The 27,342-nt window shown below is 45.8% G+C and overlaps 3 protein-coding genes and 3 non-coding genes across 8 annotated transcripts; 5 read left to right on the forward strand and 1 right to left on the reverse strand.

The window, feature by feature from the left end:
- Positions 1 to 262: 262 nt before the first annotated feature.
- On the forward strand, positions 263 to 12,398 carry atg16l1 (ATG16 autophagy related 16-like 1 (S. cerevisiae)). Of its 3 annotated transcripts, XM_061217395.1 has the most exons (21): positions 263 to 433; positions 702 to 769; positions 1,790 to 1,911; positions 2,090 to 2,183; positions 2,470 to 2,575; positions 2,951 to 3,024; positions 3,126 to 3,377; positions 4,072 to 4,137; positions 4,385 to 4,477; positions 4,635 to 4,694; positions 4,878 to 4,922; positions 5,108 to 5,210; positions 5,669 to 5,774; positions 8,192 to 8,262; positions 8,977 to 9,048; positions 10,194 to 10,314; positions 10,532 to 10,637; positions 10,731 to 10,880; positions 10,954 to 11,001; positions 11,172 to 11,273; positions 11,354 to 12,398. In XM_061217395.1, exons 3-21 carry the CDS (start codon positions 1,800 to 1,802, stop codon positions 11,445 to 11,447), a joined length of 1,875 nt encoding a protein of 624 aa, XP_061073379.1. In that variant the 5' UTR covers positions 263 to 433; positions 702 to 769; positions 1,790 to 1,799; the 3' UTR covers positions 11,448 to 12,398. The 3 variants fall into 3 exon arrangements, with proteins under 3 accessions (XP_061073379.1, XP_061073378.1, XP_061073380.1); XM_061217394.1 differs by lacking the exon at positions 702 to 769; XM_061217396.1 differs by lacking the exons at positions 702 to 769; positions 4,878 to 4,922.
- LOC133108778 (small Cajal body-specific RNA 6) lies at positions 5,271 to 5,540 on the forward strand. The gene has a single exon (XR_009704708.1). It is a non-coding gene; the product is annotated as a small Cajal body-specific RNA 6 (non-coding RNA).
- LOC133108776 (small Cajal body-specific RNA 6) lies at positions 5,850 to 6,114 on the forward strand. The gene has a single exon (XR_009704706.1). It is a non-coding gene; the product is annotated as a small Cajal body-specific RNA 6 (non-coding RNA).
- On the forward strand, positions 9,627 to 9,891 carry LOC133108777 (small Cajal body-specific RNA 6). The gene has a single exon (XR_009704707.1). It is a non-coding gene; the product is annotated as a small Cajal body-specific RNA 6 (non-coding RNA).
- A 3,165-nt stretch (positions 12,399 to 15,563) lies between the features above and the next one.
- LOC133108018 (S-arrestin-like) lies at positions 15,564 to 20,705 on the forward strand. Its single transcript, XM_061217422.1, has 14 exons — positions 15,564 to 15,681; positions 16,103 to 16,163; positions 16,436 to 16,480; positions 16,711 to 16,910; positions 17,273 to 17,332; positions 17,546 to 17,613; positions 17,696 to 17,831; positions 17,937 to 18,021; positions 18,112 to 18,184; positions 18,339 to 18,476; positions 18,649 to 18,726; positions 18,964 to 18,978; positions 19,247 to 19,306; positions 20,250 to 20,705. Exons 1-14 carry the CDS (start codon positions 15,634 to 15,636, stop codon positions 20,356 to 20,358), a joined length of 1,176 nt encoding a protein of 391 aa, XP_061073406.1. The 5' UTR covers positions 15,564 to 15,633; the 3' UTR covers positions 20,359 to 20,705.
- A 1,047-nt stretch (positions 20,706 to 21,752) lies between these two features.
- LOC133107544 (collagen alpha-1(X) chain) lies at positions 21,753 to 23,563 on the reverse strand. Its single transcript, XM_061216533.1, has 4 exons — positions 23,395 to 23,563; positions 23,018 to 23,098; positions 22,762 to 22,842; positions 21,753 to 22,672 (listed from the first exon to the last, which is right to left on the reverse strand). Exons 1-4 carry the CDS (start codon positions 23,561 to 23,563, stop codon positions 21,753 to 21,755), a joined length of 1,251 nt encoding a protein of 416 aa, XP_061072517.1.
- Positions 23,564 to 27,342: the final 3,779 nt, after the last annotated feature.

Below are 27,342 nucleotides of genomic sequence, written 5' to 3' on the forward strand. Positions count from 1 at the left end.
CCCATTGCACAGTAGGCTACTCACTGCGCTAAAGATTGTCTCAGGTCAAATTTCTATTACGAAATATATAGGTTACAATTTAGGAACATATCATTCCAGTTAGCCTATATAAATAAATAAATACTTTCCGGACAACAGTTATTTTCAAGTTCATTCAACGCTCAAACCGCATAAAGGACCTAAATTGATCGTGATGATTGTAGACGTCATTTTCACGCGACGGATTTCCAAATATTAGGCCTTTCCGCAGGAAGTACCCGAACAGCCAAGATGGCGGATGAATTGCTAGACGCAGGAATTAGTTAGTTAGCTAGCGGTTTAACTGGCAAAAGCAGCATTAGAATACATTTTTGTATTTTTTCAGCACAGTTCCGACATTAACCACGTCTGTACTGGTTGCGGTTTTCGGACACAGTGGACGTATTTATAGTTGGTAAGTAGTATTGTCATTTTAAAGGTTTTTGGTTAATATCAGCAGTGACTGTGCAATCGTGCATTAATACGGCTAACGTTACCGAGTTATACAGTAAATGCACGGTGCTAAATTATGAAACGGGGCTAATACGTTAAAGATGACCTATGAATGAACGTGGAAGTTAAATATTACAAGTTAAGCTTGGTCACTTGTTTGTACTGGATCATTGTTTTCTGTTGCGATCTGTAGCATCCCAGCAAATGCTAACTTGCCGTTTAAACCGTAGATGGGAAGGTAGCAAGCATGGCTATCACAAGCACGTTACACTGGATGGTTGTAGCCGGTAACTTCTCGGTAAGTTAAGCGGCTGGTTCTCATTATGGATAATTACGGGCCATATGGAGAAAGTCGCAAGGAATATGGGGGTGTTTTTATACTAGTTGGAATTTATTGAACAACCAGGTAAGGTTTCGGGTTTATAAAGTTAACAAACAACTAGGTTAACGTTACGTGTTTTTCACGACATTTCTTCACGACATTAAATTGAGCAGTGGTTTTCCTCCCCCCATTACCCTGGCTCTATTCAACTCTATGCATTGCGGGTCAGTTGGTTAGTAGTCAACGATTCGCAGTTTAACAGGCGTGTCCAATGAAAGTGGACGTTTAGGTAAATATGCAATGCAATTTCACGTATGGCTTCAAAGACTGGTTTGCAGCTGTAACGAGTGGATTAACTTACTCCATGTCTGCCGAGCACAAACGTATATAAAGGGTGACTTAACGTTAGAGACATTAAAATAAGTCCGCAGTGTAATAATTCCACACTGATTTAATTTAATCGCATTTAAGATTCAGATATGGAGTACTTCCCATTTACTATACTGGCGCAACCACTGGTTGAAATCAACGAATGCCAGGCCATCTTTAAATGAAGTGCCTTATTTTAAAAGATGGCTACTTAAGGCTAAATCCGTGCACTTTTGGGCCTGTGCAGTGTCCTCTGGCCTTGTAGTTTGTATATTTGGTATATAGGGCACAAAAGCACTATACACTAATTGAATTATTTGGTTAAATTGAATTGCGATCTTGGAATCAACCTGCAGCTCATTTGTGCAGTTAACAATTTAGGATCATCCATGTTTCAGTAGCTGGCAATTGGCGTGTTTCTTTCTGTGGGTCACCCACAGGAAATGCCTCTCTGATTTCAGTGCTGTTTCCGTTTGGTTGACAGATTTTTGTAAGGTGGAAAGGTTGCAGGCTGAGGAAAGGAAGCAAATGTATCTTCCTGTTTTTGACAGTTGCACCATCTTTATCAGGGGGAAACCATGTGGTATACAATGGGGCCACAAAACCTCAGTAGTTCTGTGTCTGCAGATAGGGGGCGATGTCGGGGGCCGAGCGCCGGACGCAGTGCTGGTGGAAAAGACACATCGCCGAGCAGCTGAAGCAGAGGGATCGGGTGCAGAGGCAGGCCTTCGAGGAGATCATCCACCAATGTGAGAGCAGCTCCACCCTTCTCTCTCACAGGATTGGTTAATTGCTGGATTCCTGCAATTGTTAACCTGATTATGCATCCTGTGTTATTCACAAAGCTGATGCTTCAGTGCAATATTACTTGAAGTACAATGTGTAGTAAAAACTGTTTGGAATAAAAGCATGTTCTCTTTCTCTCAGATAATCGTTTGTTGGAGAAATCTGATTTGCAGGCAGTGCTGTCGGAGAGGCTTCAGCCAGATAAATCTGATCACCCGAATAGACATGATCTGAGGTAGGTAAGGGTGCTGGCCCTTGGACTGCAGTATGTGTGTTCGTATACGTGTGCATACGTTGAGGTTGTGCTTAGCTTCAGCGTGTGTTTCTGTATGTGGGTGAGACAAGAAGTGTGTGTGTGTGTGTGTGTGTGTGTGTGTGTGTGTGTGTGTGTGTGTGTGTGTGTGTGTGTGTGTGTGTGTGTGTGTGTGTGTGTGTGTGTGTGTGTGTGTGTGTGAGAGACAGACAGGGGAACAGCAGGTTTAGTGGGGCGGCTATGGGAGGTAACCGTCTGTGTCCTGCAGCCCTGGAGTAGACGTGGGCCGCAGCGATGCCCTGCTGCAGGAGATGGCCCAGATCCGCATCCGGCACCAGGAGGAGCTGACCGAGCTGCACAAGAAGCGCGGCGAGGTCCGTCTGTCCGTCTGTCCAGGCGTCCTCTGATTAGGACACTGAATCAAACAATACATGGATATCATTATTTTGTCTCAATGACCTATTCTAGCTCTAGACCTGAGGGGACCCATCATGTGCTATGGAGGGCTGAGAGTGCAGATTTTCATTCATTCCAATCAATCAATTTCACTTAACGCTGCTTCAACCAGAGAGATCAGCTGGTGTTGATTTGTTGGAATATGAACCTGTACACTCTCATGGAACCTACTCCCCTCCCATGGCACATGATTGGACCCCTGTTCTAGATGTAGATTGAACAGTGCTGTGTGTGTTTTTCATGAATGACCACAGTGCATCCCTGTGTTCAAAATGGCTTCCCTTCCTTTCTAGCTGGCCCAGAATGTCATTGAACTGAACAACCAAATGCAGCAGAAGGACAAGGAGATCCAGGGCAATGAGGCCAAGTGAGTGTGAATCTGCAACGTGAACGTGTTTGCTGCGCCTACGCGACTGTACATGCGAGACGTTTTGGCCCGCGTGACCTCGCTCTGCCCCCTGCTGGCAGGATGCTGCAATGTCAGCAGCGCATCTCGGAGCTGGAGGCGGAGTGCCGGGACCTGCGCAGCAACCTGCAGGACCTGGAGCGGGCCAACCAGACGCTGAAGGACGAGTACGACGCCCTGCAGATCACCTTCGGCGCGCTGGAGGAGAAGCTGCGTCGCACCACCGAGGACAACCAGGAGCTGGTCTCCCGTTGGATGGCCGAGAAGGCCCAGGAGGCCAACCGCCTCAACGCAGAGAACGAGAAGGACACCAGGTGACCAAACTCCCCCGGGCCGGGGAGACCGGGTCCGCTGGGCTCAGTCTGGTGGGAGACCTTCTGCAGAACTCTTCATTAGGTGCTGCAGGGCACCTAGGTGCTGCAGCAGTCTTCAACCCTGTTCCTGGAGATCAAATGTCCTGGTGGTGGTTTTAGCTCAAACCCTAATTTGGTACACCTGATTCTACTAATTGGTACCTCAACAAGATCTGTAGCTGTTGAATTAGGTGTGCTTTGAACCTACTGGGTGGGACATCTCCAGGAACAGGGTTGGGGACCACTTGGTTTGAGTGTGTAGATACTTGGTTTGAGTGGGTTGAGACTCAGGAAATCTGAGTTAACTAATCAAATAAAAGCTGAGGTAAACCACCTCCAAGGGCATCAGATAATGCTGATACCCTTGAGCAGGGAAACTCAAAAACTGTCCCTCAAGGCCAGTATTACTGCTGGTTTCATTCCTAAGATCTGGAACTGATTTAGTCCAGACACATCTAGTGAATGTAATGTTTAGCCAGACAAACAGATCGAGGGTCAGGTTTGATTGTCTTGGCCCTAGAGCCTAATGATGACATTGAGTTTAGTGTACAGTAATCGCTGACCTGTTGGTTGAATACTGGGTGGGTTCCAGGATGGACTTCGGTGGGGGTATGCTCTGTGCAGATGGGAATGCTGACTCCTCTGTTGGTTTCAGACGCAGACAGGCCAAACTGCAGAAGGACCTAGCAGAGGCAGCCAAGGAGCCCCTGCCCCTCGACCCGTGAGTACAGCCCATTCCACTTCAGCTCAATTTCAAATTTCCACGATTCGGTTATGCTGAAAATGATTGATTTTGCTTCATTGCAACCATAGCCTATACATAATTTAGACTCTGTAAACCTTTAGGACAGGGATGGCAAACTTTAGTCCTGGGGGGCTGCAGTCTCGGCTGGTTTCTGAGGTTTCTGTTCTGAGTGCAGCCAATTCAAGTCTCTCTTTCACTTTCTCTCTTTCGCTCGCTCTCTCAGGGATGATGACATCGAGGTTCTGCCAGATGACGCCCCAGAAGGGGCGGGGCCAGCGGACACCTCGCCCAGCCGAGCCTCCTCCCGCACCCCGAGGTAGGGTTGAGTCTGGCTTAGGGTCTGAATTTAGGTGGTGTGTTTCCTATATTTTTTTGTGAATACTATCTATTAGAGTTGACTGACTTGAGTTGAGTGTCTGAAAAACGTGTTGCTGTGCTCAGAAGATTTGAGTTTTGTCCTTTTTTTCTCTCAGCAAGCGCAACTCCCAGCCTCCCTCGTCAGGACTCCTGGACTCCATATCCAGTATCTTTGGGTATGTGCTGTGAGCATGTTTCCTGTAGTGTTTTCAGATCTCACTGGCTCTTACAAACGGTTTCTGTGAGCCTCTGCTGTGTGACATGACTGCTCGTTTCTCTCTCCTCTCCACTGAACCTCCACCTCCTGCCTCTTCTGCGTCTGTGTGTCCTGGATGTTGGTTTCTGTTGTCTGTCTTCAGCCTGTCTGAGTCTGTGATGCCTGGACTCCACCCGCCTGACTGCAGGTGAAGCTGCACAATGTAGTTTGTAGCCTTTTTGTGCGTGGATGTGTTCATGTTGTAGGGAACGATCACCTGTGTTCTTTGGCTGGAGAGGATGTGGTAGCGTGGGGTGTGTAGGGTAGTTTTTAGCGTACGCTGCGTGCGGGTGGAGAGTTTCCATGGTGAGAGTGTGTGCTGTGTGCCGGCAGGCGGCGGTCCGCAAACTCGTTCGGCAGTTCACCTGACGGTGCAGAGACGCAGCCTGGGGTGTGTGCAGAAGTGCGAGTCCCTTCAACGGCCCTGCACACATTTGTGAGTATCCCTGCTCAATACGCACGCACGCACGCACGCACGCACACACACGTCTGCGCAGGTCTGTGATGTGTACTGTAAAAGGTCTGATGCCTGAGTGTCCCCCAGCTTCCCTTCAGCTCCCAGAAGCCCCTGCTCTGTTCCCAGCATGCTCTAGGTGCGTGATGTTGGGTTCAGGGGCTTCTGACAGATGGGATGACCTCTCAGCCTGTGTCTCCTCGAGAATAAGAGGTCACAGTGATGATGGACATCCAACATAGCCAATTGCCAAGGAGTATTTGGGTCTGGGATGGGAACGAGCAAATGATCTCAAGTTTTCAAGCTGAGACCTTGACCCCCATCAGTACAGTAATCTTATACAGTGAAATCAGCACACTTATCCTGAGTGACTTGTGAATGTTGTGTGTTTGATTGCTCCTGTGATTTTGTCTTCATGGTGTGTGTGTGTGTGTTCACAGGACGCTCATGACGGAGAGGTGAACGCGGTGCGTTTCAGTCCTGGGTCTCGTCTCCTGGCCACGGGGGGTATGGACCGACGGGTGAAGCTCTGGGAGGTTGTCTCAGGTACATCCACTCTGTCCTGCGCTCTCAGTTAAGGGAGCGCATGCATGACCTGCCGTCAATGTCCCAGGTGCTGGAGGTCTGTGATGTTCTGTAAAAGGTCTGATGCCCAAGTTTCCCCCAGCTTCCCTTCAGCTCCCAGAAGCCCCGGTTTCCCCAGCATGCTCTAGGTGTGTGATGTTGGGTTCAGGGGCTTCTGACAGATGGGATGACCTCTCACTCTGTGTCTCCTCGAGAATAAGGGGTTACGGTGGTGATGGACATCCAACATAGCCAATTGCCAAGGAGTATTTGGGTCTGGGGCAGGAACAGGCAAATGATCTCCAGTTTTCAAGCTGAGACCATCAGTGCATTAAATAACAGGGCTGGAATGCTGACCTGAACTCACAAAATGGAAGCGACTGTCCTTTGAGGGGCTGTTGTACTTTTAAACCTGTAATAGACTTTATCCGTCCAGTTATCATCTGTCCTCACCCATCACTTCCCCATGATGCTCAACAGTAGTGAGAAGTACACCTTTTCATTGCTACTAGCAGCAATATTGACCCTTAATGGTGCTTAGTCAGGTCCATAAATATTGGGACATCAACACAATTCTCATCTTTTTGCCTCTATACACCACCACAATGGATTTGAAATGAAACGAGCAAGATGTGCTTTAACTGCAGACTTTCAGCTTTAATTTGAGGGTATTTACATTACACAAGTCAGGTGAACAGTGTAGGAATTACAACAGTTTGTATATGTGCCTCCCACTTTTTAAGGGACCAAAAGTAATGGGACAAACTAACAATCATAAATCAAACTTTCACTTTTTAATACTTTGTTGCAAATCCTTTGCAGTCAATTACGGCCTGAAGTCTGGAACGAATAGACGTCAACACACGCTGGGTTTCATACCTGGTGATGCTCTGCCAGGCCTCTACTGCAACTGTCTCCATTCCTGCTTGTTCTTGGGGCATTTTCCCTTCAGTTTTCTCTTCAGCAAGTGAAATGCATGTCCAATCGGATTCAGGTCAGGTGATTGACTTGGCCATTGCATAACATTCCACTTCTTTGCCTTAAAAAACTCTGGTTGCTTTCGCAGTATGCTTCGGGTCATTGTCCATCTGCACTGTGAAGCGCCGTCCAATGAGTTCTGAAGCATTTAGCTGAATATGAGCAGATTATATTGCCCGAAACACTTCAGAATTCATCCTGCTGCTTTTGTCAGCAGTCACATCATCAATGAATACAAGGGAACCAGTTCTATTGGCAGCCATACATGCCCACGCCATGACACTACCACCACCATGCTTCACTGATGAGGTGGTATGTTTTGGATCATGAGCAGTTCCTTTCTTTCTCCATACTCTTCCCATCATTCTGGTACAAGTTGATCTTTGTCATCTGTCCATAGGATGTTGTTCCAGAACTGTAAAGGCTTTTTTAGATGTTTGGCAAACTCTAATCTGGTCTTCCTGTTTTTGAGGCTCACCAATGGTTTACATCTTGTGGTGAACCCTCTGTATTCACTCTGGTGAAGTCTTCTCTTGATTGTTGACTTTGACACGCATACACCTACCTCCTGGAGAGTGTTCTTGATCTGGCCAACTGTTGTGAAGGGGTTTTTCTTCACCAGGGAAAGAATTCTTCTGTCATCCACCACAGTTGTTTTCCGTGGTCTTCCGGGTCTTTTGGTGTTGCTGAGCTCACCGGTGCGTTCTTTCTTTTTAAGAATGTTCCAAACGGTTGATTTGGCCACACCCAATGTTTTTGCTATCTCTCTGATGGGTTTCTTTTGATTTCAGCCTAATGATGGCTTGCTTCACTGATAGTGACAGCTCTTTGGATCTCATATTGAGAGTTGACAGCAACAGATTCCAAATGCAAATAGCACACTTGAAATGAACTCTGGACCTTTTATCTGCTCCTTGTAAATGAGATGATGAGGGAATAACACACACCTGACCTTGGAACAGCTGAGCAGCCAATTGTCCCATTACTTTTGGTCCCTTAAAAAGTGGGAGTCACATATAGAAACTGTTGTAATTCCTACACCATTCACCTGATTTGGATGTAAATACCCTCAAATTAAAGCTGAAAATCTTCAGTTCAAGCACATCTTGTTCATTTCAAATCCATTGTGGCGGTGTATAGAGCCAAAAAGAGGAGAATTGTCGATGTCCCAATATTTATGGACCTGACTGTATATTGCCTTTGGTAATCCAGCGTGGCATCAGTGAGATGTTGGGCAATTTCCCCTACTCCTCATAGGTCCCTTGCTGTTGTTGGTAATGCTGCTTGGGAGCACTTGCTGGTGTACAGAGCTGTAATTGGTTGGCTTTGATCTTTGCTTGCTCTGAAGCTGCTCCACTGCAGTCAGTCAGTCTGGTCTTGGTGGGGAACACTGCCTTAGTGATGTGTGCTGATCTCCACAGGCCATTGTGAGTACAAAGGGGCTTTGACTGGCAGCAACGCTGGGATCACTAGCATTGAGTTTGATAGTGCGGTGAGTATGCCTTGCACCCGTGTTTGTGTACACACACACACACACACACACACACACACACACACACACACACACACACACACACACACACACACACACACACACACACACACACACACACACACACACACACACACAAACTTACTCTACCCCTCTGTGCTTCATCTACTCCCTCTTTCCAATGTGCTTCTGTGTCTCCTGCTCTTTCCCCTTGGTACTTGTAGTGCTTGATGTATCCCGAGGGTTTTGTCCTGCTGATGAAATCGGGTACACTTCCACTCTATTCTTTCTGCTGTGTACACCTGCCTTCAGCGTAATCCCTTATTCCCTTTTCCCCAGCTCTGTGTACACCAAAAACACTAATTCCACTGAATGATCGGTGTGCTCCCCCTAATACAGAACACACACAGTTGAGTGAAACATATTTTAGACCGATCGTTGCATTTGTATAGCAGTTTTTGACACACTGCATTTTACATTGAGGCTTTAGAATGCCAAGATTTGCCAATCTCACCTCGACTGCCCACCTGGGTGATGCATGGCAGCCATTTTGTGCCGGGACACTCCCCACGTACCAGCTGAGGTGGGGTGGGAGGAAAATGTTTTGCCAGTCATCTCCCTGTCAGCCTTCCTTTCTGATCAGTCCTGCACCACTGGCAATTGTCAGAGTGCTGAGCTCTCATTGGCTAGTTTAAGTCTGGTGTCTGTCCTCAGGGTTCTTACCTGCTTGCTGCGTCCAATGATTTCGCCAGCCGGATCTGGACTGTAGACGATTACAGGCTGCGGGTGAGTACTTGTGCTCTCCTGTGTTTCATTCCCACCGCCCTCAGTCAGGTACTGGTTAACTGTACTGCCTTAATGTGGAAGCATGAAGCACCAATTGGAAATTCCCTAAACTACCTTGGTTGATTGGTTCTAGCAGTGCTGGTTGTCAAATGTGCAGTCTTGTCAATCTTTGAGCTTTTCAGCTTTGTAATAAAGATATCTACTCCTGTATTGTACCCACATAATTTCTGAATGGTTCTCGGTGGTGGGTCAAGACATGCACTTCTTTTGCTTGTTCGTGGTGTGTGCAAAGGTCCTTTAATTTATAGAACATGGTTTCCTATAGGTTAGTGAACTAATGCAAATGCATAATTGTTTTAATAAAATTATTTCAGTTAAGCAATTACCATATTATAATGCATCCCACCAGAGTTAGAATTACGAATGGAATACAAATTCCACAATACACAAAGAATTGTTGTAAGATTATTTTCTTAAGTAATGCATTCAGCAATAAGCAGTTTCCTCTAGATGACAATTTGTGCTATTGCTGCCTGCAGGCAATGTTTACTGTAAACACTTGTCTCTTGTTTGCTGGAGGTCTGTGATGTTCTGTAAAAGGTCTGATGCCCAAGTTTCCCCCAGCTTCTCCAACTCCCAGAAGCCCCTGTTTTCCCAGCATGCTCTAGGTGTGTGACGTTGGGTTCAGGGGCTTCTGACAGGTGGGATGACCTCTCAGCCTGTGTCTCCTCGAGAATAAGGGGTCACCGTGATGATGGATGTCCAACATAACTCATTGCCAAGGAGTATTTGGGTCTGGGGCAGGAACAGGCGCAAATGATCTCCAGTTTTCAAGCTGAGACCTTCCCATAGTACTTTATTTACAGAAATTACATTTTAAGTGCTTGTGTAGCATATCCAGTGGGGGATTGGCAGCTCGTGGTCCCAGAGGGCTGTGAGCTGTTTGTTTTCCACCCTCCCTTTGCCTGGGAGTCGGGTCTGGAGACAGTCTGGCCGAGCAGTAGCACTAATTGTTCAGATAATTACCCAGGAGAAGAGAACCATGGCTTTGTTTGGATTTGAGGGCCTGGGTTGATCCCTGGTAGACAGGTTGGCGCAGCATTCAGGTGTTTTAGTGTCCGGTTCTCTCTCTCTCTGTCTCTTAGCACACCCTCACGGGACACAGTGGAAAAGTGCTGTCTGCGCGCTTCCTCCTGGACAATGCCCGCATCGTATCTGGGAGTTACGACCGGACCCTGAAGCTCTGGGACCTCCGCAGCAAAGTCTGTAAGAGCAGTTTGCCACAATTCCTGCTGTAGCTTATTGGGCAAAGGGGGCAGATTACTAGGTGTTTACTAGGTGGCGCTCCTGAATTTCCTGGATATTCACATTTGTTAAAATATAAGTTCTGATTCCTTGCATTTCATTACATTTGTGTATGTAATGTAGTGTAGGATTAACCTCATTTTTAAATGTTTCTCACTTGCTCCTCTCTCTGTCTCAGGTATGAAGACAGTATTTGCAGGCTCCAGCTGTAATGACATTGTGTGTACAGAGCAGTGCGTAATGAGCGGCCATTTTGATAAGAAAGTGCGCTTCTGGGACATCAGGTGAGCTCTAAAGCTGTGTGGTGTGTGTGTGTGTGTGGTGTGTGTGTGTGGTCTCTCTCGTGCTCTCTCTCTGATGCTGTGTGTCATGCTCAGGGCGGAGAGTATTGTTCGGGAGCTGGAGCTCCTGGGCCGGATCACCTCGCTGGACCTGAACCAGGACCGCTCCGAGCTGCTCACCTGTTCCCGTGACGACCTGGTCAAGATCATCGACCTGCGCAGCAGCAGCGTGCGGCAGACCTTCAGGTGAGATCTCTGTCCTGGAGCAGGGCCCATGACCACACTATCCTTCCTCACACTCCCTCTGCTCTCTCCACAGTGCTGACGGCTTCAAGTGTGGGTCGGACTGGACTCGAGTAACGTTCAGGTGAGCCTGTGTGCCTTTTCAGGGGATTACTGGGCTTTTTCCAGGTCCATGTTCCAGATTTAAGTATTCTGGCTTTTACTCGGTGCAGTTATCCAGTTAAGTTGGTTATCCTGCTTTGTGATACCAGGCATATTAAACGTGTGGCTTTGTGTGTGCGTGACTGTCCTCAGCCCCGATGGGTGCTACGTAGCGGCGGGCTCTGCGGAGGGAACCCTGTTTGTGTGGAATGTGCTGACTGGCAAGCTGGAGCGCTCCCTGGACAAGCACCACAGGTCCGTCCCCCCGCCCCCGTTCTCCGCCGCGATTGGTCGCTCCCTGCCGCATCTTTGTTCTGATTGGTCTTCTCTTGCAGCTCCGCCATCAACGCCGTGTCCTGGTCTCCGTCTGGAGCCCACGTGGTCAGCGTGGAGAAGGGGAGCAAGGCCGTGCTGTGGTCCGACCTGTGATTGGCTGTCCACGATGCCCACTGGATCCCCCGTGTCATCGGTGACACTGAAGGACACGGAGCAATGCTAATATCCGCCTGCAGGGGGAGCTGTAGACCACTTCCTGAGCGTTGTCTATGCAGATTTTTCAGGCCTGCAGGAAATCGCTAAATTGGAATTCATTTTCCCTCTGTCCTTCATACTTCTGTTCAACTCCTCACCCCCCCCACAGTTTTGCTTTTTTGCACAGTGTTTGTCAATTTCCTGTTTTCCTGCCAATAGGTATGTTGGAGAATTAGTGTAAGACAATGCAGAACTTAAAGCAGGGTTTGTAATTTTACATTTTTTGTTTTAAAGTAATACAGTATAACCTGTATAGAATGTCAGTTACTGAATTTGCGTTGGGTGAAACGTTTCTCTGGCTTGCTTAAATGAGCATGCCCAGTTGGCTGCATTAATATTAGTTTGGTTAACAATTTTAGCCAATTTCCTCTTCCTTTTAGTTTGGGGGGGGGGGGGCGGGGGGAGAGAGAAAGGTGTTTTTGAAAGGAAATCGGGTTGAGTCTTAAAAGTTAACGTTGGAACATTCAGTCTTGATGTCGTTTACCTGGTCACAAGCATGCATTTTTATTTATGGCTTTAAATTATTGAGTTCTAACAGTTCTTTGAAGCAACCAGGAATTCAAAAAATCTTCATGACGGCAAAAGGAACGGTTTCTGCACAAAGACTGGAAAGCTGTGGGCTCCAAGGCTGTTCAACAGCGAGTATGTTCTTCTGGTTTGGAATGGGTGACTGGGTGGAGTTGGGGAACTTTGGTCATGACTGTCGTGTAAAATGTCTGGTGGGTGGAGCTGTCACCTTTGATGCAACCATGAAATGTGTTCTCCTTGAGGGAAAGCCATCTGGCACCTCCGCCTGTACATCTGTATATACAGTATTGAGGGGTCTATGGTTTAGTGGTGCCGGGTGGGGGGGGGGGGGGGGTGATCAATTCAGAACTCATAACTGTCAAAGAAATAGCATTTGTGCTCATTGCATATCAAATGCAAATAATGTGATTCGTGTCCTTTTAAAATATAGTTCCCTGTGCTCAGTTTGACAGTTAAGAGGGAGACAATGCTGGGCAATGTTCCCATCGTGCACTTGCGTGCTAAAGAACACTTAATGGTGCAGAAGTTTGTGACACTAGCGGGTGCTATTTTTAAACTTGGAAGTTGGGCAGGAAGCCCTGGTCTGCTTTCACAAGCTGGGGGTAACTAAACAAAATCACTCTGCTTTAATACTTTATCCGTTCTAATGTGATGCTGCTTATACGATTCCAATGAAGAGGGCGGTTATTGAACGTTTGTACAGTATTATCCTGTTATTAATCTAGAAGAACTCAAGAAATATTACGAGATGTACTGATCGCCTCTCGTGTCTATGTACTCAAAATGCGTATAGTTCAAATGGCATTCCAGATGTAAACAATTTGTAAATACTTGCTGCTGCTCATTGCGCTGAGTGTAAGCAAATGCTTGAGTGTTGTATTCATATTATTATTTTTGGATCACCCCCTTGTTTGATTCTTTACCCCCTCCGACCACCAGGGTGCGGCACTGTCGCACTGATCTGGTCCGATGCACTGCTTGTGTTCTCCGTTCTGTTTTTGTTGAGGCAGAACCTGCAGCCTCAGGTGGACAGGTGTCTCTCTGGCTGATGGCCTCGGGCTCTTCTGCATTATTCCTCTGCTTTCTCCTGCCCCTTCGGAAGCACGACGGGGACGGGAATGGGGCTAGGTCACATGACCTGTGAGCTGCCCATCATGTTCTGTGCTGCAATCAGACTGGCACTGTAAATGAATATATTGTATGTGAATTGTATGCACTCTATAAAGAATACATATCGGATTGTTTCGTTTGATTTCCTGTGTCTGAATGGGTTTTGCGGAGTCAGCGGGTTCTTGTTCACTAACAGTTGGTTTTTTTACTCATCTGATGTTTCAGCTGTCTCTTAATTCTAATTCTAATTTCAGCCTCATGAGGGCCTGCTTTACTGCCTCTCACTTCTTTGACCCTCATGATCCAAGACCAATCTAACATTAATTGTGCATTATATTAACTATTTGGTTTAGTTTTATACTCTAAATTGGTTGGCAGTCCGATTTAAGAAGGGAATGTAGACAAATCAGCAGTTTACCTTCAATGGCTTTTGTGTGGCAGTGCAAAAAAAAGTGTTACAACTATTCCATCTCCCCTACTGTAAATGCCTTGGAATACTTGCTTACAAAAAGTGATTGCCGAACAACCAAACTATTCCGGAAAAAGCCCTAGCCTCCATAGAACTCTTTGTGGACGAGAACAGTGAAACTCTTGGGAATATGCTAAAGATGGCTTGAAAGTAATCCGTTGGACCTGTGTGTTAGCTAATGGCTGGCTGCTTAACTACTGCTGTTATGCCTCTCCATAAAACTGATTGGATGTCAGCTTATGCCTGTCCGATTTATTTAGATTTCATGAGCCATGTTGGATTTTGCTCCATTCCACTTTCTGGTTTCGTCGACAACTTCTTTCCTGTTTTAGCATTCAACCATGTTGTGGATTGATGCATTAACATTAGCTTGCTTAGTGATGGATTGCCGGTCTGTCACTCACACAGACCTGTGAACAGGCCGCTGAGGAGGGCTGTAATATTGGACTTTTGAAGGAGCCTGTCAGAGTGCAGTTTTGAATTGGAGAGGTGGAGCTTAAATTTACCCCCTGGCCGTAACCACAACAGGGCCGTAGCTGTGTGCACCTGTTTAGGGTGTCACTCATGAGAACATCTCAAGATGTCTTCATGTCTCACTGGGAATTATAATTTTCAGTCTCAGTTTTAGAGACTTCTACGTCTGTCACCTGAATATGAGTTTCAACATGAGTCCTGCAACTGACTTTCATTTGTTATTCTGGTGGCAGGGGGGGGTAAGGGGTGATTACTTTCTGTGTATCATTCAGTTTTAACCAGCAGTTCTTTACCCTTTTCGCATTATGAAGTCCTGGCAATAAATCGAAAATGTTTCATATTTGCTAATCTTCCACTGCATCATTCACCAATCCTTACGTTGCATCTCACTTAATATTATCTCCAAATTTTGTATTCCGTACTGACCCAGGGTCCATATGAGGTATGTGTGACCTGTCTTTCACCCTGCTGGATCTGTTCTCATCTGGCAGTGTATGCGTGATGCTCAGTGCTAGCGCAGATCATGATTAATTTCCCCTCCTGAAGGTAATCTCCTAATGGCTCTGCTGAGCGTAGCGCCAAGACTGCTGACACAAACCACCCGGGATTACAGCCTCTGCCCACGCTGTCCTGTGATGTAAGATGACAGCATGTTCACCTTACCTCATGGTAAACAATACTCGTCGACACTGCTCTTCCCTATCAGAGTGACTAATGTACCGCGAGCCTGCAGTCGTACCCACCCATCCCAAAACGCCGGGCCAGGGTGTGTGTGATGGATGTGTCTGCAGGTGTCCTCTCCGGTCGGTGTGTGTGTGTCTCCCGCACCACCGGGCAGAGGGATTAGAGCCTCGTGCCTGGGCTCGGGGTGTAATCGCGCTGACAGGGTGGAATCGGCCCAATCCACTCCGTCTTTAGCCGGAGGCGGGCGGGCGTGGGAGTGGATTTGGACGGACCTGATCACGCGGGGGTACAAATACCGTCTCGGGGGACGCGACTCCACACTTCCGCGGGATCCAGATAAGCTCGATACAGCGGCCGATTCAGGTCAGTCCATGACCACTGCCCACTTTAGTGTTGGGGTGGGACAGTGGGGGGCAGTCAGTACTGCTTAGCTGCAGGGTTGGTTAGATGGTAGTAGGGGATGCTTGGTTCTTGGGGTAATAAATGGGTCTCTGCGTCTTTGGGATGGAATGATGGTGACCGTTGAGTGTTGACTCCATCGAGAAGGTTTCAGTTCAGTGGAAGCACTTCTCATCTCTGGACAGTATGGACTGTTTGGGGTGGGGTGGAGATGGAGTATTTGAAGCATTGGGGTTGGGTGGGGTGTAGGTGGAGGACTTGAAGCATTGGGGTTGGGTGAGGTGGAGGACTTAGGCCTGGGGTGGGGTGGAGGTGGAGTTCTTGAAGCATAGGTGTGGGGTGGGGTGGAGGTAGAGGACTTAGGGCTAGACTGATGCCACTTTTTGTCCTTCAGGTTGTAAGGAGATTATAACAGTCACCATGAGCCCCAAACATGTTGTCTTCAAGAAGTTCTCTCGTGACAAGTCGGTGAGTCTAATACTCGTCTTGTCAATGTAGAATAGCGGCTCCCGTGCTTTATTGCATCATAGGCACCTTTGTACGGCGCATGCCTTAATGTTGCACATGCACTTCACAGCAGTAATGTCATACTTACCACTGTAACTTCATACAAACCATACCATAACTTGATGATATTATTTCCCTCGAATGGTTGCTATATAATATAGAACTGTTCCCAGTTGTCTCTCTGAAGCCGTGGTTAAGTATAAATGTGCTGTTAATATGGTTGGATAGCTGGCCCTGGTAGTAACTGTGTCAATAAAATGATGTAATTAGAAGCTCCTGCTCTGTCCTGTAGCCCTGTTTGGTGGAAAGGGGCTTGTTGGGTAACGATGCTTTGTTTGGTGGAAAGGGGCTTTGTTGGGTAACAATGTTTCTCTTGGGTCAGGTGGGGATGTACATGGGGAGGAGGGATTTTGTGGATCATGTGGACTTGGTGGACCCAGTGGGTGAGTCCAACAGAATCATCGAATTAGTCTTAGACTCGAATTAGAGATAAATCCTCTCATCTCAATAATGGCAAACTGAACAATGAGTCATGCGTGTGCGTGTGCGTGTGCGTGTGCGTGTGCGTGTGCGTGTGCGTGTGCGTGTGCGTGTGCGTGTGTGTGTGTGTGTGTGGGCGCGCACGTGCTAATACGTGTGTATGCAGCATGTGTGTGTGTGGGTGTACGGAATTTTCACAAGCTGTTCTAATCAATACTTTTCCTTTATCCGCAAGATGGTGTCATTCTGGTCGATCCCGAACAACTGAAAGGGAAAAAAGGTATTATCTTTCATCAACTGTTCCTCAGTGAAACATTCACCTGTAAAACAGATGTACACACATTTACCTGTATAATTCACATTGGATGAGAGTTTCTGCTAAGCAAAAAAATCTTTCAACAGTCAATATATTAGGTCCACTTTGCAAGTACAAAATGTAATGTTTCTATGCGGGTAGCTGCTGAGAAATAAGAATTTTCATTGAAAATAAAAGCCTTTGTCGCCCCCTAGTGTACATCATGCTCTCCTGCACATTCCGTTATGGCCGAGATGACATGGACGTGTTGGGCGTGGCGTTCCGCAGGGACATCTTCCTGTCCACCCGCCAGGTGTACCCCCCTCTGCAGGACAGAGAGAGGAGCATGCACACCAAGATGCAGGAGAGGCTGCTGCACAAGCTGGGGATCAATGCGTACCCCTTCTTCTTCGAGGTTAGGGGACCGCCGTGGGCGACAGCGCTTCTCATCAGCGCGACCTTTCAGTTCACGCCAAAAACTGTGATGGGTGCATTTGAATAAAGCTACTGTGTGTGCGTTCTTTAAGCAGGTGTGCTGTGCCTGTACTGGCGTGTATGATAGGCTATTGTGGGTGGGTTGTGGAGTGAGTTATTACATGAAAGTGGGTGGGCTGTGCACAGAGTGCGTTATTACATTAAAGTAGGTGGGTTGTGTAGTGGGTTATTACATTCATGTGGGTGGGTTGTGGAGTGGGCTATTGCATTAAAGTGGGTGGGTTGTACAGTGGGTTATTTGTGTGAATTGTGTGTAAAGTCTGTGCTCTGTGTGTCTCTCAGTTCCCAGACAACCTGCCATGCTCTGTGGCTCTGCAGCCTCTTCCAACAGACGTTGGAAAGGTGAGAGCGCTGTTCATTTGCTGTTCTCTCTCACTCTCATTCTATTCTCCTTTCTCATCCCCCCTTTACCCAACCATCTATGTATCTGCACAATGTAGCCCTCTCCATATTGTACTTACTCTCTGCTCCTCTCTTATCACTCTATGTTAATTTGTGCTCATTATTTTGGAATTTGCATCATGTATAAAATGCTATCTCCTGTTTTGTTGGTAGCACTGTGCTGTGGAGTTTGAAGTGAAGGCTTTTGTTGCTGAGAGCCAGGATGAGAAGATCCATAAACGGTGAGTCTAACTGCGTTCACTCTGTGTCTAAAACCAGAGGTGATAATTGCCCCCTCCTAACCCTAACCCCGACCCCCAACAGGAGCTCTGTGCGTCTGGCAATTCGCAAAGTGCAGTATGCACCTGAGCAAGATGGACCAGCCCCCTGCAATGAGACCACGCGTGAGTTTGTCCTGTCTGACAAACCCTTACACGTGGAGGTCAGCCTGGAAAAGCAGGTGAGCATTCAGTCACCACTAAGAATGAGCCCCAGAACTGAGTCGTATTGTTTCTGGTAGTAGAGAAAGAGGACTGTCGCTCACAGTTATCTGTTTACTCTGCAGACTTATTACCACGGAGAGCCCATCAATGTTTTTGTGAACATCACAAACAGCTCCAGCAAAACCGTGAAGGCCATTTCTGTTTCAGGTAAGGAGGTGTGACTCAAAGCGAAACTGACCCGTCTCCTCAGGTGTAGAGGAAACTCACCTATCTCTTCATGCCTCTTTTTGTCCTCAGTGGAGCAGATAGCCAATGTGGTGCTGTATTGCAATGATAAGTATATGAAACCTGTGGCTATTGAGGACACCTCGTGAGTATATACGTTTCACACGACCGCCCTGTACATTTTTATTAATAAATCAACTTGTTATATTTTATTAATTTCAGTTTGATTCACCCCAGCATATAGGCAGCTGTAACAGAGCTTTTTGTGGTGGACTAACACAAGTTCTCTGTTGCTCCAGCGATTCAGTGGCCCCCTCCACCAGCCTGAAGAAGGTCTACACCCTCCTTCCACTGCTGGCGAATAACCGCGAGAGGCGCGGTATTGTTCTGGATGGGAAGCTGAAACACGAGGACACCAACCTGGCCTCCTCGAGCCTGTGAGTCACTGTGATGTCATAGTGCTTCCCGCACGCATCATGGTCTTTAAATACAGATACACTGTTTGGGAGTGCTGTAACCTGCCGTCTTTGGCTGGATTAAAGGAGTTTTTGCTGAACACAGTAGTAGGTTTTTAATGATCGTGGTGCCGACACACTCTCTGCGTTACAGGGTGAAGGAGGGTGTCCTGAAAGAGGTGCTTGGTATCCTGGTGTCGTACCGAGTTGTGGTGAAGCTCACTGTTGGCGGGTCAGTGTGTGTGTGTGTGTGTGTGTGTGTGTGTGTGTGTGTGTGTGTGTGTGTGTGTGTGTGTGTGTGTGTGTGTGTGTGTGTGTGTGTGTGTGTGTGTGTGTGTGTGTGTGTGTGTGTGTGTGTGTGTGAAAGAGAGATAGAAAGAGATAGAGAGATCTTTCACTTGAGATAGAAAGATATTCTGATTTAGAATCTGACTTCACATCTAATCCTCACATCATTTTTATTTTACAGGATGATTGGATCCAGGTAAGACTTGTTTTGTCACTTTTAGTTTTGTATTCAGTTTCCCCTGTCAGGACTGTGCCATGAATCCAACTGTCATTCTCACTGAGCCAGAGTCAGTCTCAGTTCCAGTGAGGCTGTCAGACACTCGCTGTCTCATAAGTATCAGTTAGATTCTCCCTTAGAAAGTTTCACTAGTCTTACTCTATATATTCCTGGCATGTAGATGGTCCATTGCTCACAGTGCTTCAGTCTCTCAGTCATAGTGATCTCCCGTTCGTCTCTGTTTCAGTGAGGTTGGTGTTGAGGTGCCATTCCAGCTGATGCACCCCAAACCGGATGCAGGTAAAGTGCATCCATTCCGCCCAAATGACATAAAATCATGCAGAATGAACATAAATGAAAAAGAATTGCATCCACCAGATAATACACCTACCACTTTCAGTATAGATTAGATTTGAAGTGTTAATAGAATTATTAGAATACACACATTGTATTAGTCTGGTTTGGCCCAGTTTGAGATAGTATTGCCATTTTTTATTTGAATTGTTTGGTGTAATACTATTTGCATGTTTACTCACACATTTGAACATGTTTTTGCATGTTGCCTTCCTTTTGCATACTCCAGTCAAAGACAGGTAAGTCTCTTAATCCTTATACTTATTGATGAGGTCTGTCTGTTTGTATTAGCGTGTGATTACCCCCAGCTGTCTGAGTTACTCAGTGTGAGATTACCCCCAGCTGTCTGAGTTACTCAGTGTGAGATTACCCCCAGCTGTCTGTGTTACTCAGTGTGTGATTACCCCCATCTGTCTGAGTTACTCAGTGTGATTTTATCCTCATCTGTCTGTGTTACTCAGTGTGTGATTACCCCCAGCTGTCTGAGTTACTCAGTGTGATTTTATCCTCATCTGTCTGTGTTACTCAGTGTGAGATTACCCCCAGCTGTCTGAGTTACTCAGTGTGTGATTACCCCCAGCTGTCTGAGTTACTCAGTGAGATATTACCCTGTTGTCTGTTAGTCAGTGTGAGATTGTGATTATCCCCATTGGTCCGCATGTAATACAGGATTAATTATTTGAAGGTACACTACAGTAAACCTGATGGTTCTCACTGATCTCATTTACAATTAATATGACTCCTTATTTATCTATCACACCTTCTTCTTCTGATAAACGTTTGTGCCATCAGAAAATAAATGATTAAATGAGATCTCTGACAGGAACTGAGCGCTCTTGCGTGCGAGACTGACGTTAGCCCCTGTTTGTCCGTGTCCGTTCCCCTGGACGTGACAGTGAGATGGAGGACGAGCTGGTGTTTGAGGAGTTCAAGCGTACCTACCTGAAAGGGATGATCGGGGACGACGAGGAGGAGGACAACGTTTCCCCGGCGGAGGTGTCGTGATGACATGAAGGCGCAGCGGAGCCAGCCATGTCATCTTTAATAGCAACGCTGACAGCGCCCCCTTAAGGCCACTGCTGTCACAACGGCAGGCCCACAGGGGCCAGAGTCGGACATGGCGACGTAGATGGATTGGGGAATGTAGGTAATGGCAACAGAAGATCTGTTTAGATTGTGTAGATCTGTTTCCTAGGGGAGCCGGTCGGGCTTCCGCTCCACCGTTTCCCGCTTAACACACCTTTGCTCAGAGATTTGTCTCGTGTTTAGACTTTGTCAGCGGCAGTGTAAATGCAAACGGAAAAGAATGCTGTTGGCTTTGTATGGTTCTAATTATGCTATTATAAATAAAGTCCTAGAATGTTCCCCTCTAATGACTGGGCGTGAATAAGTAAAAGGAGGTGTATTGCGGACGTCTCTGTGGACATGACGAGGCCAGGGCAGCAGGGTGCGTGGGGGTGAACGTGGAGTCTTGGTTTTAACCTTTTATTTGAGTGGTTTTTTTAGAAAGGATAAACAACATACAGAGGAAACATACAATAAAATACAATAGATAAAAATAAACCCACAATTCCCTGTGCAGTGGGTCTTATGCGGTAGTATAATTCTGGCTCTGTGATAGAGGAAGGAAGTTACAGGAAGTTCAACCTTTTGTAGACATCGCGTTTGTCCTTTCACCACGTCGTCCCACCCTGTCACTTTCACACAACCATCTGATTGAAGAACCCACCCCCCTGAGTCTAAGCTAAATGTGCCTCCGTCTGGCACATTTAGCAGTAACCTGCAACCCAGGCATGCCTCTTTAACTTCACTTTTTAAGGTGTAGCATCACAAATAGGAGATTAGAATAGATGGAGTTCTTGAATACCGACTTAGAATTTTGAAAAAACATTCCAAAAAACCAACACCTCTAAGGGTTAAGGTGCTAGATCACAAATAGGTGATTATAATGTTCATCACTGAACATCCTAATGCTGATGTAACAATCACTACTTGTAATTGGTCAGTTCTAGAACACTGACTTTTGAAGAAAAAAAAAGAAAAAAAACCTACTCTTCAAAAGGTTATAATATGGCTTTTGATATAATCTATGATGTCCAAATACCAGTGATCCTGATCCTGGCATTTTCCAATGAAAACCAGCCGGAAATCTATTATGGTATGTCTATTCAGGAAGTAAATGTAGATATCACTTTCACAACAAGACAAGGGAAATAATGGTAGGGCATGTATGTTCACTCTCCCTGTGTCATTAGTTGAGTACAGAAGTTTAATTGCAGAGGTGACTGAGTAAATCAGAATATAAATCACAGCCGTGAGGGAGCAGGAGAGGGGAGGAGCCCATGATACACAGGAGAAGTGTTTGGCGGTTTAGTCGGAAAGTTGATTAGACTGAACACTTAAGGTGTGAGGGTGGGTGTGGGTGTGGTTTCATCTTCGTCACCCCAGGCGTATTCTTGTGTAGGGAGGGGTTCTGGGAACATTCGGAGCATTGGCATGCCACAGGTGTCGGGGTGGAGCAGAAAGCCGCTGAAAGAACTGCTGTGCTCGTTGCTGGAGAACATGCCGTTGGTGGTGTAGCTCTTCACCTGCATCCAGACCATATCACCAGTGCCCAGATGCAGCACTACCTGCTGTGAGACGGTTCCGAGGTTAGGGACCACAGTGCTCTTCACTACAGGAGTGTAGTTATGGAACAGCCCCGTCTTGAGCACCTTGCCGTAGGCAACTACGTTGTAGCTGAAAACATATGTACCATTGACAGGGGCAGTATAGGTACCTTCAGGGTTAAAGTGTCCTTGTCTGTTGTAGACGATATTTTGGAAGGGCACTGGGCGGCGAGGGGCAGGGTAATTTTCGTACAGGAGTGCAGAGAAGGATGATTGGATGGCAGGAGAACAAGGCCCTGGCATTCCCATCATACCCATCTCTCCCATATCCCCCTTCTCTCCAGTGTCTCCTTTCACACCCGGAAGGCCTGCATCCCCCTGGTCCCCCTGAGGACCTGGGGGTCCCTGTGTCCCATCTTCACCATCTACTCCATCCTGGCAGTTACATGCCCCCTCCACTCCCTGCTCCCCTTTCTCACCATCTGACCCTGGCCTGCCTACAGGACCCATTTCACCTGTGTCTCCCTTCAGGCCCTTGACCCCAGAACCTCCTGGGACCCCCGGCAGTCCTCTTGGTCCTGTGTATCCAGGCAGCCCTGGCGAACCTGGGGGACCCTTCTCAGACACGCACGGCTCTTTGCACTCCCCCGCTTCGCCCGGGGGCCCCTGTAACCCGATGTGTCCCTCCAGACCCTGGGTCCCCTTCTCCCCTGCGAACAGAATGCAGAGGTGAGCGGGCGCTGGCAGCACAAATGCCTCGCGTGCAGAGATGCCTTTTCTCCGGCCTCAAAGGACTCACCCTTCAAGCCGGGATCGCCCTTCGCCCCCGTCGAGCCCATTGGCCCAAGTCCTCCCCTCATTCCTACATCGCCTTTCTGTCCTGGGAGGAAATAAACGGTCACACATGCCAATGTTGAGATTGGAATAGGGATTTTGAGAGTGTGTTTTGGTCTTTTCTGTTGTAGAATAGGGTAAAGTTAAATCTAATATTGACAGGTTGTGTTGTTCAGTCGCTGGGTCATTGGGTTGTGTTAGTATGGGTGTAGTGCTCTTACCCTTGAGGCCTGGTCGACCCTGGAATCCTGGAGGTCCATGGAACCCGGTTTGGCCCCTTCTGCCTGGGCTGCCTGGACATCCTGAAAAAGGAGAGCGAGAGGGAGAGAGAATGAGTAATGGGAGGATTCTCAAGACTGCTCATTTCTACTACCAGCCACTGCCTGGCAAAGACCAGACTGGTAAAAATGTATTAATGCAAGCTGCAAGTAGCAAGTCATCCTAATAGAGGCTTTCCAAGGAGTGCCAACCATACCAGACTTAATGCTATATCCCTATATTTCATGATATATTGTCAGAACAGCAGTATGTTGAACAGAATTGCAATCTCTCAGGATGGCCACTTAATGTTAGCCACAGGGGAAGGAGGAATATGTACCTGGCGGACCCTTGTCCCCATGCTCGCCCTTGGGTCCGACTGTGCCTTTGCAGTGGGAGCAGATGCAGAACCAGGGCAGACTTTCTATGGGTGGTGGCTCTGGCCCCGACAGCAGCATTTCACAGTACGACTTGTCATCATCATTCATGATTGGGTGCGGAGCAGACATCATGTCCAAAGAATAGTTTCCCATTGGATCAGACATTGCCATAGTCGCTGCAAATCCAGAGATCCAAAGCACCAGCCCGAATGGGGTCCACATCATCTGGAGACAGAACGGGAGGGGGGGGGGGGGGGGGTTAGGGTACACAAACACTACGTATGTAATTATGTTCCATAATTAAAATAATAATTATTGATATGTTTATTATTTGTAAAGGATGAAAGAAAACAAATACTATGCCTGCTTTATACAGAGAAGTTTTAACTGTTATTTTTTATCTTGAAAGTACCAAAGTTCTTATGCCTCCCACTACAGGGGCATTTTGTTTCACACATTTGGATGCCATGTCTCTAGCACAAGTAACCAGAAGCATCAGCGCATATGTTCAGATACATGACAACAGAAAGGTAAGGGACAGCCAGAATGCATTACACCAGAAACCAGAGACAAAATATTCTCCTAAAACCCAACAATTAGGGGGTAAGAATCTGGTCTTAATCACAAGAACCATGTAAACTACTGTGCTGAAACCTACACTACAAGGGACATTCAATCAAAAAAAAAAAAATACGAAAAACAGAAGAAAAAAAACGATACATATATCTTTTAGTACTGCATTGTTTGTCATTGTCCGGGTCTCAAGAGGAAGATTGACTGATTACACTTCAGACACACTATAAAGTAACAAAAAAAAAAAAGTAAATGTAACAATGATACATGCAACCAAACGGAATGTCTTTCTGGGGAATACACAGGAAATGCTCCCTACATATTAAGTCATTCCACTTTCCGTCATTATTAAATAAGTCTGTCACACAATGAGCAATGATTCCAGACAAAATTTTTATACCTAACTTACAGTCAGTGGTGGGAATAAAAGTTCTGACGGTAATCTGTATATGTATGCTCACAGGGGTTATGCTTTTAACTGCCATCATAATAGACTGTATTGTAAGTGTTTGAGTTTAATAGTAAGATTCTGCACAATACAATTTATGTTATTGACATTTTGTTAAAAGTTGCCTAAGCATCAATGTAATCATGCATGAAGGCAATTTTATCAGTGGATGTATTTAGCATTGTGTTATGCATAGGACAGTACTGTTACACCATTATTATTATTATTATTATTATTATTATTATTATTATTATTAATTGAATAATTACATATAACACACAGATGCTTTGAATAGACACCTATACTTTTTAAAAATGTGCCTACATACAATCCTTTGTCCCAGTTATACGCAGTCTGCTAACCCACCTGGACACACCATGAGACAGATATATCTGGGCATCATTGACCACTCTATGCCAGATACTGGTCATCACACTTACCGATCCTGTAGAGCTTGGAGTCATCTTCGTCAAAATGAGATGGAATGAACACCAGTTACCAGGAAATGTTTAATTTATACATGTGTGATACAGTGTGACTCCACCTTCTCTGCTATTCTCACAAAGACACACTGAAGAAGAATAAAAGCCTTTTGTGTAATGTCAGGAAACATAGACTATGTATTTCCCATACATGTGTATAATGACCTCACCAACACCTCCAACAAAAACCATAATAGACTGAAGGGGGAAAAAACTCTCATGTTTGGGTTCATGGTGTTGCAGAACTATGACACCTCCAACTACACTCCCAGACTCCCAAGCTGACACCTGACCATATTCAATGGAGTCAGGTGGTTTATTTCTATGTTCTGGGAAAAGAAAGGCTATGTGGCCTGGTTATGGTCATTTTGTGGGGGCAGGTCTCTGATGGGGCATTTCCTTTCCATTTCAAAAGAGGTATTTCAACCCAATGAATCTTGGGCATAATATTGTCTGAGAATTGAAAAGAGAGAGAGAAGTTGATCTTTTTTCTCTCTATGCCTTAATCACCATTAATTATTCAACCTAACGTGTACTGTTTGTTTAAATGTATATTAGACACTGAAGTTTCGCTTTTCAGGGAAAAGGGTGGTAACACACTGAGAAACATCTTTAATATTCCAGTCAATCTGGCACCAGGGCTTAAAATAGCGTCAGGACTGATGGTGGGCCTGGAAGGTGGGTTTGAACGCTTAGTACTCCTTGAGCTGGGAGGACATTTTGGAAACAATCAAGCCCCTATAGAGGGATCTCTGGACTTGTTGTACTTTCCACATACTGAGGAGAATAAGGGCAGATGTTACACCTGGGATGGTGCCCTTTGGGGTTGGTGGTTGGAGGGTGGGGGCTGTGAGATCTGGGACCAGAGTCACCTCAGGCTATGGAACCAGAGATCACTTCATTCACATAGTCTCCATAATATATCAAACACAAAATGGAAACTGGAGATGCTAAAACAAGGTCTAGGCACAAAGAGATAATGTAACCTTAATGCCTACACCCAATAACTGCCCTCATTTCCAGAAGATAAGCAAACACACCCCACTTAAATACATTTCACGACTGCTCTTACTCATCCTTGTCCCATTTAATTATTTGCATTCTGTCAATCAGAATATTACTAATTCCTTGAATTCAAGCTTGAGGTCTTCACCATTGAATTTTTTGTAAGGATGGTGTTTGACCATTCATTCATGGACTTATGGACTACATAGTTTACTCTTTCGATTATATTTTCTTAGATAATATCAAACAATGGCAATGGATACATTTCTAACCAACAGGCAAAACAGTCCCTGGCATCACATATTAATAAGATAATTTCATTAACACAGTTTATATTGTCTAATGGAGAATTTACAACTTCCAAGTACTACAAGACTACAAGGTCTACCATTAATATACTACGTTTGTTACATTGATATTTTTGTCATTATTATTACTAGAAACGAATGAATAGATGTTTAGCTTTTAGCTACTTGACGCATACTCTAGTGGTATACGTAATGTATATTGTCACTATTACTATCCCACTTGAGGAGTACATTGAAAGACGTATAGCAGTAACAGAAATAAAGGGCCAGTCATGTTTGTTCGAATGTTAACGGTACATTACTACATTACTGCAGCATAGCTATAACCTGTCTGTTTTGTGTACATATTAAAATATATTACATCATATTACTCTTTAAAACAATAGGTTTATTTGTTTACTTTGTAGCCATGTAATAGGCTACACAGTTCCCTACGTTATGCACAATTTGTGGGTGCAAAACTATGAGTGAATTCTGTAATTCATTTGTGATCCCTCTTTTACAGCGTTAAAATAAAACAAATCAAATCAGATTCGTTTTTAAGTACCACTCAAGCGTTATCGGTCTGCATGTTAATTTCATGCTGCTTTCACAAAATCTGCAGGAACATGTGTCCTAAAGTAAAAGTCCTGGCACTTTTTTCTCCTTGCCAATGGGCTGATTTCACTCATTAGTTCTACCTCCTGACTATTTACTTTTATAATTTAATTTTAAAAATGTACTTTCATAATAAACAAATAACATTTACTTTCTGAACCTGGATTGTTCACCTCAGAGCTCTCACAGGCAATGGTAGGCTACAATGCTAAAATGTGCTATCGTTTCATTGACATCAAAATTGTTGAGTGAACATAAAGTGGATATGAAATTTCTTAAATTCGCATTTCAGATAAATTATACAGTAGCCTGCCATTCACTGATATATGAGTTTCATACTTAATTCACCTGCGACCTTTCCATGTGGCTGAAGGAACGAATCCCGATTATTTCAACGATGTCCACTATGGCGGTAGTGAGCAAATAAGCGTTTGAATGTATTCGCCTCTTGGGGGCGCCAACTCCGTGATATACAATACTTATCACCAGGGTGAT

The sequence above is a fragment of the Conger conger genome, chromosome 13 (assembly GCF_963514075.1).
Source record: "Conger conger chromosome 13, fConCon1.1, whole genome shotgun sequence".
In the NCBI taxonomy this organism is placed as follows: Eukaryota; Metazoa; Chordata; class Actinopteri; order Anguilliformes; family Congridae; genus Conger; species Conger conger.

Excerpts from the sequence above, each read along its gene's own strand:
- atg16l1 (XM_061217395.1), top strand. The coding sequence starts at position 1,800 with ATGTCGGGGGCCGAGCGCCGGACGCAGTGCTGGTGGAAAAGACACATC. Across the intron at positions 10,315-10,531 it reads GGACCTCCGCAGCAAAGTCT|GTATGAAGACAGTATTTGCA; the intron begins GTAAGAGCAGTT and ends TCTCTGTCTCAG. Across the intron at positions 11,002-11,171 it reads TGGACTCGAGTAACGTTCAG|CCCCGATGGGTGCTACGTAG; the intron begins GTGAGCCTGTGT and ends GACTGTCCTCAG.
- LOC133108018 (XM_061217422.1), top strand. The coding sequence starts at position 15,634 with ATGAGCCCCAAACATGTTGTCTTCAAGAAGTTCTCTCGTGACAAGTCG. Across the intron at positions 15,682-16,102 it reads AGTTCTCTCGTGACAAGTCG|GTGGGGATGTACATGGGGAG; the intron begins GTGAGTCTAATA and ends CTCTTGGGTCAG. Across the intron at positions 18,477-18,648 it reads AACCTGGCCTCCTCGAGCCT|GGTGAAGGAGGGTGTCCTGA; the intron begins GTGAGTCACTGT and ends TCTGCGTTACAG.
- LOC133107544 (XM_061216533.1), bottom strand. The coding sequence starts at position 23,563 with ATGTCTGCTCCGCACCCAATCATGAATGATGATGACAAGTCGTACTGT. Across the intron at positions 22,843-23,017 it reads GGGTCGACCAGGCCTCAAGG|GACAGAAAGGCGATGTAGGA; the intron begins GTAAGAGCACTA and ends ATTTCCTCCCAG. Across the intron at positions 22,673-22,761 it reads GGGCGATCCCGGCTTGAAGG|GGGAGAAGGGGACCCAGGGT; the intron begins GTGAGTCCTTTG and ends TTCTGTTCGCAG.